Raw genomic sequence first — 14,551 nt, 5'->3', positions numbered from 1 at the left:
CAGAAATTTTTTATTTTACACTAAAAGTATAATAAAAGCTCGGCTTTTCTATTGGTGGTCTGAGGAATTGTAAGAGCCAAAGATTTTAAAGTTAATGCTAATAAACTCTACTTTAATATTCCCTGCTTACTTATATCTTTTAAGCGATAATGGAGGTAAACTTTTGAAATTTTGTTTTTATTTGGAGTGTGTTCTACTTTTTTCATGTTTTATTTTGGTTTTTGTTTTAGTTCAGTCTTGAGTTTTGAACTTTCAGGCAGCTAAAATTGGCAAAACAAAACACAGCCAGTCACACCTGTGAGGCCACACTTGCATCATTTTTAATGAGTGGAGTTTGAGCAAATGAGCAGAAATTGCTGATATGGTTGTATTTCCTGTCCTGATCATGGATGGATTATTGAAAAGGTCCATACAGAGCACTGGCCCAGGGGCCAAATGATCAGGGGACCCTTCGGCCAATGCCTCAGTCAATATCATTAATGTTCATGTTTAATGTTGGCATTCACTTAAGTGACTGGTAACATTTTGTGATTGTAAAGGAAATCAGTTGACTTTAAAGAGAGTCAAAAAGACCGAAGAGCGATACAAGTATATCATACACTGTGTGCACAATTATTTGGCAAGTGAGTATTATGACCATATCATCATTTTTATGCATATTTTCCAACTCCAAGCATATCAGGTGATGTGTATTTGTGTAATGAGGGAGGGTGTGGCCTAAGGAGATCAACACCCGGTATCATAGTGTGCATGATTATTAGGCAGCTCCTTTTCCTCAGCCAAAATGGGGCAAAAAAGAGATTTAACTGACTCTGAAAAGTCAAAAAGTCTTTCAGAGGGATGCAGCACTCTTGAAATTTCTAAGATATTGGGGCGTGATCACAGAACCATCAAACGTTTTGTTGCAAATAGTCAACAGGGTCACAAGAAACGTGTTGAGAAAAAAAGACGCAAATTAACTGCCAAAGATTTGAGAAGAATCCAACGTGAAGCTACCAGGAAGCCGTTATCCTCCAGTGCTGTCATATTCCAGAAATGCAACCTACCTGGAGCGCCCAGAAGTACACGGTGTTCAGTGCTCAGAGACACGGCCGAGGTAAGGAAGGCTGAAACCCGACCACCACTGAACAAGACACATAAACTGAAATGTCAAGACTGGGCCAAGAAATATCTGAAGACAGATTGTTCAAAGGTTTTATGGACTGATGAGATGAGAGTGAATCTTGACGGGCCGTGACCGGATCAGTAACGGGCACAGAGCTCCACTTCGACTCAGACGTCAGCAAGGTGGAGGTGGGGTACTGGTATAGGCTGATATTACTAAAGATGAGCTAGTTGGACCTTTTCGGTTTGAAGATGGACTCAAAATCAACTCCCAAACCTACTGCCAGTTTTTAGAAGACACTTTCTTCAAGCAGTGGTTCAAGAAAAAGTCTGCATCTTTCAAGAAGACCATGATTTTTATGCAGGACAATGCTCCATCGCATGCATCGAAGTGCTCCATTGCGTGGCTAGCCAGTATAGGCCTTAAAGATGAAAGAATAGTGACATGGCCTCCTTCATCACCTGACCTAAACCCTATTGAGAACTTGTGGGCCCTTTTTAAACAGGAGATTTACTGTGAAGGAAAACAGTCCACCTCTCTGAACAGTGTCTGGGAGGCTGTGGTTGCTGCTGCACAAAAAGTTGATCATCAACAGATCAAGAAACTGACAGAATCCATGAATGGACGGCTTTTTACTGTTATTGAAAAGAAGGGTGTTTCCCTCAGTAACCAATATATATATATATATATATATATATATATATATATATATATATATATATATATATATATATATATATTGGTATATATATATATATATATATTGGTATATATATATATATATATATATATATTGGTTACTGAGGGAAACACCCTTCTTTTCAATAACAGTAATTATATATATATATAGTAATAATATATATATATATATATATATATATATATATATATATATATATATATATATATATATATATATATATATATATATATATATATATATATATATATATATATATATAACATTAAAAAAAAAAAATCAGTAACCAATATATATATATATATATATATATATATATATTGGTTACTGATTTTTTTTTTTTTTTTAATGTTAGAAATGTTTATTTGTAAATGTTGAGTTGTTTGTTTATTATTCTCACTTTAACAGATAAAAACAAACAAGTGAGATGGGAACATTTTTGTTTTTCATTTAGTTCCATAATAATTCTGCACACTAATAGTTGCCCAATAATTTTGCACACAGGTATTCTCCTAAGAAAGCCAAAACCTCACTTTTACTTTCTTAAATATTCAGATTTGAGGTTTATTAACATTTTGGATTGACTGAGAGCACTGTAGTTGTTCAATAATAATTATTATAATTAATTAATCCTCAAAAATACAATTTGCCTAATAATTGTGCACAGTGTAAATTCAAAATGTACACAAATACATGAAAAAAGACCATGAAGTTACACAAAGTGACCTCATATACACATAAAACGTCAAAGTGACAAAAAAGGCACAAAATCACAAGGTGGCTCAAAACTACCACAACAACACAAATTAACCACAGAGATGCCAAAGAAGACTACAAAGTGACACAAAATCACAACAGGGTTTTTCAAAATGACCAGAGACATGCAAAGATTTCAAAACAACAACAAAGATAGAGAGAGAGATACAGTAGATAGATAGATACATAGATACTTTATTAATCCCGCAAGGGGAAATTTTGTTGTTACAGCAGCACGTAGAGGGCAAAGCAATACAAATTAGAATATAAAATAGAGGTAGTAAAAAAATATTAAATATAAAAAAATTTTGAAATGCCCATTATGTACAACTTGTATTCAAATAAAAATAGAATAATATTAAACTAAACTAAACTAAACAACAGTGCAACAAATTAAACAAACAGCAGTGCAACAGTGTTACTGATGTGTGATGGATTTTGCCAGAGGTGAGTTATTGTAAAGTCTTATTGCGGTCGGCAGGAATGATCTCCTGTATCTGTCCTTGTGACAGCGGAGCTGGAGGAGTCTTTTGGAGAAAGTGCTCCACTGTCCCTGCAGCAGGTGGTGGAGAGGGTGGTCAGGATTATCCAATATGGATAAGAGTTTGTTCAGTGTCCTCCTCCCCACCACCTTTTCCAGGCTGTCCAGTTTGCAGCCGATGATGGAGCCGGCCGAAAAGATGCAAAATCCCTCCAAAGTGATTCAACATTGACCCCAAATATACGCAAAATGATTACAAATTGACAACAACAAAAAACGACAGACATGCAAATTGATCACAGCGCTACACAAAATGACTACAAGTTGACTCAAAATGACCATGAAGACATGCAAGATTACCACAAAGTGACAGACAATGAAAACACAGATGCAAAAAGATAACAAACCACCATCCAAAACACAGATGTGCAAAATGACCACAGAGACACAAATTTATGAAACACTGTTTCCTCTAGGCAGACATCCTTTTTTGGAGGGGGGAGGGGGGCAAGACAATGGTGGGGGAAACATTGCAACACAACTGAAATGAAAAGCAAAATAACTTCAACAAGGGTCTCAGACTTGCTGCACTGTCGGAGGGGTGAGGGGCCTTTTATATGTCTGTGCCCGGGGGTTGTTGTCTCATGATCCGCCCCTGGAGGGGAGCAGCGCTGGAAGCAGCTCTACTGAGGTGAAAGTACCACACCGTGCAAATACTACAGTACAAGTGACAGCCAGAATTTCACCTTTACTGAACACTTTCCACCAATGGGCTTGACTACAGAAACGGATGGGTCTAATTAAAATATCTCTTCTGAAAGTTAGTGGTGTGGAGCTTCCTGTTTCACAGGAGGACTTGAATGCTTTTATGTTCCCAGAAGTGCCGCACGCCTCTGTTCATGTACAAACCCTGGGGGTCGAAGGGCCACGACAAAAATATCATTAATCAGAAACGGGCGGGTTCCCGGTATAAATTGCCTTGATATCTTTTTTTTTTTCTCCCTCTGTTGATATTCCAGGGAAGTGGCGCTGATCTTCTTACTGGCACGTTTGATGAGTCATATGTGAGTCATAACATGTGGGTGGGAGTGCGCGCTGTGAGCCGTCCTGCCGTGTTGTTTTTGCCTCTCCATCCTGACTCCCAACTCTGCCACGGTAGTATCCGGGCAGATAACAAGTCATGTGATTGCCGTGTCTCTTCTCTGAATCGCAGCCATAAACTCCTACTTACGGGAAAAGCGCTGCATTCATCCCGTATTACATGTTGGACCGCCGGTCCCTGCAGGGTTACTATAGGAGGACCATCAACGAGAGAAACGCCGTGGAGCGCGATGAGATCAACACAAGTACACAGAAATTACTGGAACACCAGATCGATAATATTGTCATTTGGTATATTAAGACACCACAGTGTGTATGATCATTAAACTCTACACCAGACAAACTTAAAGGAGCGCTACACCAGTTTTTAACTTAACGTTCAGTTTGTTCTCCATGATGACTCCCTGAATATAGCCTGAATATAGCCCACGCCTTTTCAAACAGACATCAAGGATGCAAAATAGTTGTAATACTTCCTTCTGGTGTCTGGAGGATGTGTTTCTTACATGGGCAGTACTTCGCTATCAAAGGGAAGTTTTATTCCCAAACGCCGATCAATTACTCTCCACCAATTGTTTGACATTTGATCATCTTTATATTGTTTTATGGGTGACTTATAGAGGGAAGAATTAAAGCACTGTCCAGTTGCATTATGGGAAATATGGGATATTTAGTTTTTGGAGTTTGAGCTAGAATGTAGGCTCAGATCTTAAGTGTTTATAGTTGTTCAGAAGAGTTTCACCTAAAAGTGGAGAGGAGGGAGATGTGATACTGTTTTAAATATTGAAATAATGCTGCACATTTTGAGACCGTCTCTCCTCGAACACACTGCACTCAATTGCTCACGAAAAAAAGTGACAAAAATAGTTGTTAACAACAAAAAGAAAGAAATGAGAGAGAAGATCAAACCCAGATTTGTTTCTCACCTCTGCACAGCTGATTTACATGAAGGTGTGAATTTCGGTTCAGACGATTTGTTTTTTTTTTTAACCAAGTTTAAATATTAATTCAAAATAATTGAAGCCATAGACCACCACAGGTTTATTTTATTTTAAAGACCATAATCAGCCTGAAAGATTTTGAATCCTTTATACACAGATACTGACTAAGACTTTTGATTAATGTAGGAACGTCTGGCTCGGCTGTTCATGTGATGTCAGAACCGGGAGGTCAGAGGTCAGTAAGTTCAGATCGCTCTTTACCCCTGAACTGTTCCACAATACTTCCTACCGTGTCATCACCAACATCATCCAGCTTTTCAGCAGTCGCCGTAGAAACAGTTGCCATGACAGCCAATGCCCGTAAGTGATGCAAGTGTTCCAGGTGCAGAGAGACTATGGACCATAGTGTGTGTGTGTGTGTGTGTGTGTGTGTGTGTGTGTGTGTGTGTGTGTGTGTGTGCGTGTGTGTGCGTGTGTGTGTGTACGTGTGTGCGTGTGTGTGTGCGTGTGTGTACGTGTGTGCGTGTGTACGTGTGTGTACGTGCAGAGTTACAGAGAGTTTTACTGTAAACTGATCCACACCAGCCTCAATGAAAGTTAACAGGAATTTGGCTCAGAGCCTTTTTTCCACAGAAGTCCCTCTACCTTTGAGCTGTTCCCACCTGGAAGTAGGACAAAGAGTTGTTCAGGTATAAAGTTATAGAAGTGTGTGTGTGTGTGTGTGTGTGTGTGTGTGTGTGTGTGTGTGTGTGTGTGTGTGTGTGTGTGTGTGAGATTAGTGCTTGTGATCACACCACTAAACACAGCATCTGGATTTTATTTATTTTTTTAGCTTCAGCATATTGTCAGATATATTATCTTCAGCGAGACACTTATCTTTGCTGTAACCTTGTTTCCATCGCTCTTCTCTGCAGATAGGTTGCTTAGCATTCAGGGTGTAAAATTAAGACTTTCAGTCAGTGTTTTGCGCTTTAGTTCCATATTTGGATCAAACGCAGTTGGAGGGGTGGACATTTCCACCAGAGAGTGAAGCAAGGCTTTCATTTCCATTGCAGATTCTGATCTTTCCTGGCTTTACTACTGTTATGTAAAAATACACACACTCGCACAATTTCATGCTCAGGCTTGGAGATAAGCTCTTTAACCACACAACCTCATTCCTACCCGTGAAAAAGACATCACTCATACAAGTTCAATTATGAAGCTGATCGGACCGAGATGTTCTGTTTGTGAACGTTTTAAAGGAATAGTTTGACGTGCTTTTTAGTAAGTTTGACGAGAAGACTGAGTCCACTCTCATGTCCGTACATTATAATTTTAGGTGGTAACACAACCCATCTACTACCGCATTTAAAAATCCCTAATTAATAAGTTATTTAATACCTTACCTTATTTAATGTGTAAAAAACAATATTTAGTTATCTTTGGACCGAGTAACGTTAGCTGTTCCCTCTTTTTCCAGTGTTTATTTTAAATGAACAGCTTCTGGCTGTTGCTTCATATTTAGCACAAACAGAATATCATTCATGAGTTTCTCAGACCAAATGCACACAAGTATTTCGGGAAATATATTTCTTGAAGTATATTTCCCAAATATAGCAGGAACACATAATTAATTTAAGACGAAGGTCACTTTGGACATTTAAAAATCTAATTTTGAAAGTAAAAATAAAATCACAAGTAAACCGGGTTCAAATGCTTTGACCTATTTATTGTATTTATTATTAGTAAAAGTATCATTTTAATATGTATTAATATAATGAATATATATTTGTGAAATCTCTCCAAAAAAAAAAAAAAAAGCAGCAGTGTTTCATCCCCAAACTTTAGATTGACAACCTTTGTCGTTGTGACCCGCCTCCTCCGTCCCTCGTCTGCACTCTCCTCTAAATTTTGCTTGCGCGGTTTTGTGGGCACGGGCACGCACATTGGGGGCTCGGCTCTACGTAAAGGAAAGGGGGCGCGCCCGACTTAAAGTAGCGCGCCGCTCCAGTGTTGATGTGTCGCAGATTTTAAAAAGTGAGGGAGGCGGTCGGCCGGAGTTCAGTGGGAAGGAAGCGCAGCGGGCTCAAGCGCTCGAAACGGTGTTTCTCACAGGGAGCGAGCGAGCGGCCGCGCCGGCACACTGAGGGGTTCTCCCCTCCTTCCTCTTCAACTATTTCTCTTTTTATTTCTGTACTTCGACGAGAAAAAAACAACAACAACAACAACAACAACAAAAAACAAGCAGAGGTCCAGTTTGCAACCTTGTTGGGAACGTGCGAGGCGGCGCGCGGTGATGGAGCTGTCATCAATAGGAGATCAAGTGTTTGCAGTTGAGTCAATAACCAAGAAGAGAGTGAGAAAGGTAAGACGCGCGACCACTTCGCGTAACTTACATAACTTATCCTACATTGTTTGAATCCTTTTAACGTGCTCCGTGCGCCGGCCGCCGTCCTCTCCCCACAACAAAACTAGGCTACGCTGTTTCCTTACAGTTTACGCAAACGCGATGTGAAGACTAATCTGTTATTTGATGTAACTGCGCCAAACTTTAAGACTGTTTCTCGGGCCGCGTCGCATCCTGCCTCCTGCACCCTTCCTGTGTAGCGGCAGAGCTGCTGCAGCATGACCCGTGTTTTGGAGGAGCCTACGCAGCTGTAGTAAAAAAAAAAAAAAAAAAAAAAAACAAGGGAAAAAAGGGGGTGTGTATCCTGGAAGCGGGCGTACGGCCGGTGTGCGGTGTGAAGCTGCGCAGTTGGTTTTTCTGGTAACGCCAGCGAGCGGAGCGGCGAGCGGAGCACGTCGGGGGAAACTGCTGCGTAATGTCACCGGCTGCCGCGTGATGGTTGACCCATCGGTTTACACTGAACATATTGTACGCTCACACGCAGCGGGGGGCAGCGCACGCGTAGGCACGTACACGCCCTGCGCTATGAAATAGAATCGTAAAATAGTAGTACATGCTGTTATAAAGTTTGGAGTGTGGTAATATAATTACGAAAAACTATGGACGGGTGCCGATATAAACAAATCGTTCCTCTTCATGTATATCTGTGCGCCGGAGCGGGGGGGAGGGAGGGAGGGAGGGAGAGGGGGGTACAGTTCTGTTGCTCTCGGGATGACGGATCTTCGAGCTTGCTGGGAGCTCGGACTTGAGCGTTGCGCAACACCACGTTGTTTACATGTTCCCGTGGCCCCACCTATCCGAGCCACCGGTGTAATGTTCTAGAAATTGCTCCCCGTGCATCCTGGAAACCGGCTGGCGTGGCCATGTGCGGCCGCGTCATCCGGGGAGGCGAGAGAGAGAGAGAGAGAGAGAGAGAGGAGCAAAAAAAAAAAAAAAAAAAAGGCTGCTGTTTGGAGGCCAACCAGCTCCGCTGTCATTGACGTCATCCCGGAGAAAAACAGCGTTTGAAAGGAAGAAAAATGTCCGTGACTCTCCCTCCTTTCCTCACTCCACACTTTAAAGTGACAGTCATCCCTTTTTTCTTGCGAGCAGCATCTTGTTTCTGCCCGGCACCACATTTAAAGGGCAGGTTGAGTAGCTTCAATGTGTTGGACCCCCCTCCTTAGTGTGCCCCCCCCCTCCTTGTGTCTCTCCTCAGGGGAATGTGGAGTATCTACTGAAGTGGCAGGGATGGCCCCAAAAGTGAGTAATCCTTGAGTCATCACCCGGTGACCTCATCCCTTCAATATAAATTTAGGAGCCTTTACAGAAAATGCTCATGGACACCGGAGCACCGTCTCCTGTGTAGAGACCATTATTTGAGTGTATGTGTGCGTTGGCAGGTACAGCACCTGGGAACCAGAGGACAACATTTTGGACCCCCGCCTGGTCCTGGCCTACGAAGAGAAGTGAGTAACAACAGAACACTCTTTTGGTTTTGGTTTTGTTCTCTCGCTCAGTTTCTCTTTGTCACTTTGTGTCTGACCTCTCCCTCCTCTCCCTCCTCTCCCTCCTCTCTCTCTCTGTATGTCTCTCAGTCAAGAGAAGATCAGAGCTCTGGCCTATCGTAGGAAAGGTCTCCGACCCAGGAGGCTCGTCCTGCGGGTAGCGACACTTAACTTTCTTTTTGTCTCAAACCTTTGTTGTCCCTCCCTTCATCAGCCCTGACTGCTGGCACGACTTATTTGTTTAAAGGCAGTTTCACTTTTATCCGGGTCATGACTGCTTATGCGAGGAGCAGATTTTCTAATTAGGGCAGTATTGACAAATTTCTTGTGATACATTTTAAAGGGGTGTTCCATCAATTTAGCATCACATTTCCATAGATTTGGGAGACTTACAAGAGACAATTTCAATGTAGTCCATAATTAAAGCTCAGAAAAACTCCGGATCCTCCATTTCCTCAGTGCAACTCGACATCAAGCCAAAAATAGCCCCCAGTGACATCACTATGACATCGGCAGGGTTATTTTACAGCCTCAATAGCGCTCCTTGAGTAAACAAATATGTATCTGTAAAACTGGTACAATGCCCCTTTAATTTCCACAATGACTTCTTGTAAACAAATGAGAGCACGAGGAAAACTGCTGCGTCACTGCTCGACTACTGACAAACTTATGTTGTTTTGATGGTGCAAAGGCAAATTTTGTTGGGAGCAGCGGATGTTTCGGCGATTTTTTTTTTTTTTTTTTTTTTGATCCCCCCCATTTCTTTATAGACTCCTCTGTTATCCCCGATCAACAATCAGGCAGTAGCAGACATGCAGGTTTCACTGCCAATAATACCCTCAACAGACCAGCATGCAATGCAGCGGAAAGTCGTAATGTGTTTTTTGAGTGAGAGGTGTGACCCTAAAGGTCCGTCTCGCTCTTGCGTAACACCAACTGTGTTACTGTGTGACAAAAGCCAGTTTGTACGTCAGTTGTGTCATTTTGGTATTCGGTATTTTTGATAGAGAAAAGTATTGTGGGACGTTGCTGAGTGAATTAACGTGTAGGTAAGGCACATTATGTAGAATGGATAAATCAAAACTATTTGAAGCTAAAATGTCCAAAATATGCGTTTCAGAGGTTGGAGTGTCTGTTCTTTACAAATATACTGTTCGATTTTCAAAATGTAAGATTCGTCATATCCTAAAATCATCGTCCACTGGTGTTCTCAAACAGCGTTTTTCAAAGCGGAGGAAATTAGGCACTTGTTAGGAACTCTCTAAATGACAGATTAATACACGTTTGTTGTGCTAATGAGTATTTACAGCAGCAGGATGGTGTTTATGAGGCTCCAAATAATAAATGACAGTGCGTGTTGGTCGTAATGAAGAGTGTGTCACAGAGGAACAATGTGGCTCGTTGACTAGTTTTACACCGCCGAGGCTTTTTAGTTTAGTTTATGAACAAATACCCTGCAAAACTAATTATATTCCCATCGGCCTCAGACCCACAATGTGTTGACGACACTTAGACGGCGGTTCTCAACCGGTGGGTCGTGACCCGGAAGCGATGTCGCGGTGACGGAGAAAGTCAAAACTTTGATTAAGTCTACATCGTTTGTGATGCTGGACTTTTATTCTGAAGGACATGCGTTTCCTGTGTCACAGCATGCAGCTGTTGGCTGCCAGCGTTGCCATGGCAGCCCCGACCAAAACTAACGTCACACTCTCGTTTGATGCGTTTGTAAACAGAGTTGGGATCACACAAGTCTGTCTGTCTTATCTCACGCTTGCATCGAATCTTGATGAGCAGCAGCAGTTTTAGCTCGTTTAGACGATTAAACTATTTAATTATTTAATTAACGACATGTTTTTCCACTTCGCTGAGATGATATCAGCATGTTGTCACATTCGTTATCAACATGTTGATACGCTGCTGTTGGCATTTAAGTCAAAACCCCGCAGAGCGGCGAGCACGGATGTCGACTCTTAGTTTTATTAACAGCTTTCGGACAACAGCGAAGCTCTGTGGCGTTGTTCATTTAGCACTGAGCTAAACAGATAATGGTTGTTAGTTGGAGTTATTTACAATTGGCTTTGGTATTTTATTTCATTGAAAGATAAATACAGACAATCAAAGGATGCATGACTTATAAATTTGCTCTCTGTCACAAAGCTTGCAGATTTTGTGTTTGCAGTGGAAGTTGAACAGAACTGGACCTGGAACTAGAACTGTGCGGGTGTTGTCTCGAAGTGAATGCAGAAATGACTCGGCTCCTGTTTGCTCTGCTCCAGAACATCTTCGCCATGGACCTCCGTAGTTCCCACAAGATCGTGGAGAAGCCCCCGCCCCGCCTGCGCCTCTCCCTCACCCGCTCCATGAGCACGGATGTGGACCAGGTCGAGCGTGGCGGCATGTTCCGCCGCCCGCTCAGGAGGAGGAGCAGGCTGAAGGTGGGCAAAGGGAGCAAACCCATCCGTCCACAGAGGAAGAAGGAGGAGCCCATTGAGGAGGACTGGGGAGTCACCAGTGAGGAAGACAAGCAGGAGTGCGAGAGCACCACTGAGGAGAGATGTGAAGACAGTTTATACGGTTGGTTGCTGAACACTTGACAAAATTGAATAGCCGAGGCATGACCTTTGACCTTTAAACACGACCCTAATTTGCCCTCTCTCTTGAAGTTCAGTCAGAGTGCAGCTCGCCTCCCCTGCTGGAGCGACAGGACTTGGAGATGGAGGTGGAGGAGAAGGTGGATGCTGAGCTGACAGTGGTAGGCACAGAGACGTGGACCGACACGCCAGACGGAGGGACGTCAGAAATGAGACACAAACAAACACTTGCGTGCGACCAATCGCAGGACAGCGCTTCGGCATCTGAGGCCAGGCCGGGAGATGCGGTTTCCGTGGGCGACAGATCAGACTGGGACAGAGGTGAGGAGTGCGTGGAGTCAGGGTCGGAGTGTCACAGAGTAGAGGGCCGAAACAGCGTCGTCTCGATGATAGTGAGCAGCGAGGGGAGAGGCGACACGGCAGGCGACGCCGCCGTCTGCTCTCCTGCTGAGGAGAGGAAAGAGGAAGTAAGAGGCGACAATCAGAGCGTTACCACAACAGAAGGCAGTCAGAACGCCCCTGCTGCAGCAGAGAGTCCTGGGAAGGTGATTATGACAGATGTGACTATAAACTCCCTGACGGTGACTTTTAAAGAAGCCACGGTGGCCGAAGGCTTCTTTAAGGGCTGTTGAAGGAACATAGAGAGAAATAACCATAATTAGACTTGCCACTCATTTTGTACATGTAAATACTCGTGTATGTAAGATAATTCCACATGTTTACAAAGCTACACTCATTTCCTGCTGAGTTCAGTGAGGATGTTATTGCCTTTGAATAAAAAAAATGAGTGGTAATTTTTATCATTGTGGCTCATTTATTAGGTGTGATAGGAGACCAGAGGGCCCCAAAAATGTGTTCCAATTATCCATTTGCAAGCCAGCAGACTTAAATGGATCTCCGTGGCAGGTTTCATTCCTGGGGCCGCTGGGTTTACTAGGAGCGGGAGACAGATGGTGAGACAGCAGCCTGAAAAGATACAGTTCACATTACAACTTTGATGCAGCTACTTTTTCCCAATCATCCTCAGTGCTTTCCAGCAAGACATCGGTCTCACACTCAGATCTGTTCTCGGGGCCGGTTTCAGTCGCTCCTCTTTCTTACCAATAATGTTTTGTAAAGATGTTTTTTTTTTTTTCTTCAGTATTTGCACAGAGCGAACCGCATGCCCTGTCAGTCTGTGCCACACATGCACAAAGTCTTGTCCTGTGCTTTGTTGAAGAGGTTTATTTCTGTCACAAAAGACATAAAACAAAGACAGAGAATTAATGCCTGCCGCTTAGATGAAGTTCTGCATTTCAAGGTGGATGGATGCACAAAAAAGAAGTACAGTTGTGTTTGCTGTCTGTCTGTCTTTTAACTTTTCAAGTATGAAATGCTAGCTGGTTCTATTTTTGTATTACCAATTGATGGTCCAGTCTTTTCATTAGCCTTTGTGCATATCAAAAGAGGAGATATTAGTTTATACCGCGGATGTTTCACTGTGTTGGTAATGTGCAAATGGAAGAAAAATGTACGTTAGGTCAGGCTGTAGTGAGCTCTTATTTATTGCATGTCACATGTATAAGCTAAACTAATTTATGTCACTTAATGTATCCGAGTCAGTCTGGCAAAGACGGTTTGTCAAACATGTCCTCTCTCTAAAGATTCATTTTTATTTTCACTGCATTTCCAATAAATGTGTACTAAAAGAAACGGCTCCTGGAGCATATTTATCTTGGAGAGTGTGGACACACAGAGGCTAAATCACAGCACTGCAAGTGTGAAATAAATCTTGATGTATACATGTATTTAAACACATTTATACTTGTTAGGTCAAAAAAAGAACTTTTTGTGAGGTCCTTGGTAAAGATGCATCCCTAATTGTGTTTTGCGGTCATCAGCGAAACCTCAAACGTTCCTCCGTGTTGCTGTGCTTTATTAGTTCAGTGAACACCAGTAAGAGCTTCGAGGGCAGTTTGGATGTGCCGATGTGATCTGTCAGCAAAAAGGAGAAGAGTGATCTAAACTCGGATTACGTCCAAATTTCTCTCTTCAAAACTAACGTTCACATCTGTCAGTGTTGTAATTTTTAGTCCGAAACATGTAAATATTTTTTTTAAAGGAGTAAAAAGCACTGCATGTTCATTACTACAATGATATTACCATGTGTAGACACTAGAGGGCGTGTTGCTCTCAGGAAAGATGCACTACTGTAAGTGACGGCATCCAAAGTGCACGCTAACAGTGTGATGCACATGTCTGAGGGGCTGGAGTCACCAACATAAACATAATAAGAGGCAAACTTAGCAAATTACTAAAAAAGTAAAAGTCAGCTGAAGACTTTTAGGACTTGTCGTGTGATGTTATGAACCAGCTGATGTCAGGTTCAGGAGGAGTGAGAATGTGATGGAGGGGCGGGCAGGTACATCTCCAATCTAATTTTCTTACATGATAAACACGTTTTAGAAGAGGTTTAAGAGTTAAACTTCACGAAACACCACCTTAACATTTCTAGAAAGTTCATAAACTTGCTTATGGATAAATGTATGGATTTTACTTTCTCTGATGTAAAGTAATCCTGCTGATGGTTACAAACCTGTAAGTAGTAAAACGTGTCTTTGAGAGTGTTAAAGGAAAACTTCCACACATCACAGCAAGGGCTTCCGTCATGAAACAAGTTCAGCTTACATTTAACGGCAAAGTTCTTGGCAGTAATAAGCTGCACATTATTATTGGTATGGGTGGTGCAGGGTGATACAGTGCATCTGGAAAGTATTCACAGCGCTTCACTTTTTCCACATTTTGTTATGTTACAGCCTTACTCCAAAATGGATTGAATTCGTTTTTTTTCCCTCAAAATTCTACACACAATATCCCATAATGACAGTGAAAAAAGTTTGTTTACATTTTTTTCAAATCTATTAAAAATAAAGAACGAAAATATAACACGTACATAAGTATTCACAGCCTTTGCTCAATACTTTGTTGAAGCACCTTTGGCAGCAATTACAGCCTCAAATC

General features: G+C 42.0%; 1 protein-coding gene across 1 annotated transcript; it reads left to right on the top strand.

Moving 5' to 3' along the window:
• The first annotated feature begins 7,061 nt into the window (after positions 1–7,061).
• Positions 7,062–13,262, top strand: cbx7a (chromobox homolog 7a). The gene is made up of 6 exons (XM_069149589.1): positions 7,062–7,431; positions 8,672–8,715; positions 8,856–8,921; positions 9,051–9,117; positions 11,237–11,534; positions 11,624–13,262. Exons 1-6 carry the CDS (start codon positions 7,363–7,365, stop codon positions 12,181–12,183), a joined length of 1,104 nt encoding a protein of 367 aa, XP_069005690.1. The 5' UTR covers positions 7,062–7,362; the 3' UTR covers positions 12,184–13,262.
• The last annotated feature ends 1,289 nt before the right edge of the window (positions 13,263–14,551 follow it).

This window comes from Embiotoca jacksoni, unplaced genomic scaffold, assembly GCF_022577435.1.
Source record: "Embiotoca jacksoni isolate LCO1_2020_lvr unplaced genomic scaffold, fEmbJac1.0.p SCAF_15, whole genome shotgun sequence".
Lineage (NCBI taxonomy): Eukaryota > Metazoa > Chordata > Actinopteri > Embiotocidae > Embiotoca > Embiotoca jacksoni.
This window is presented reverse-complemented; position numbering and strand designations above follow the sequence as displayed.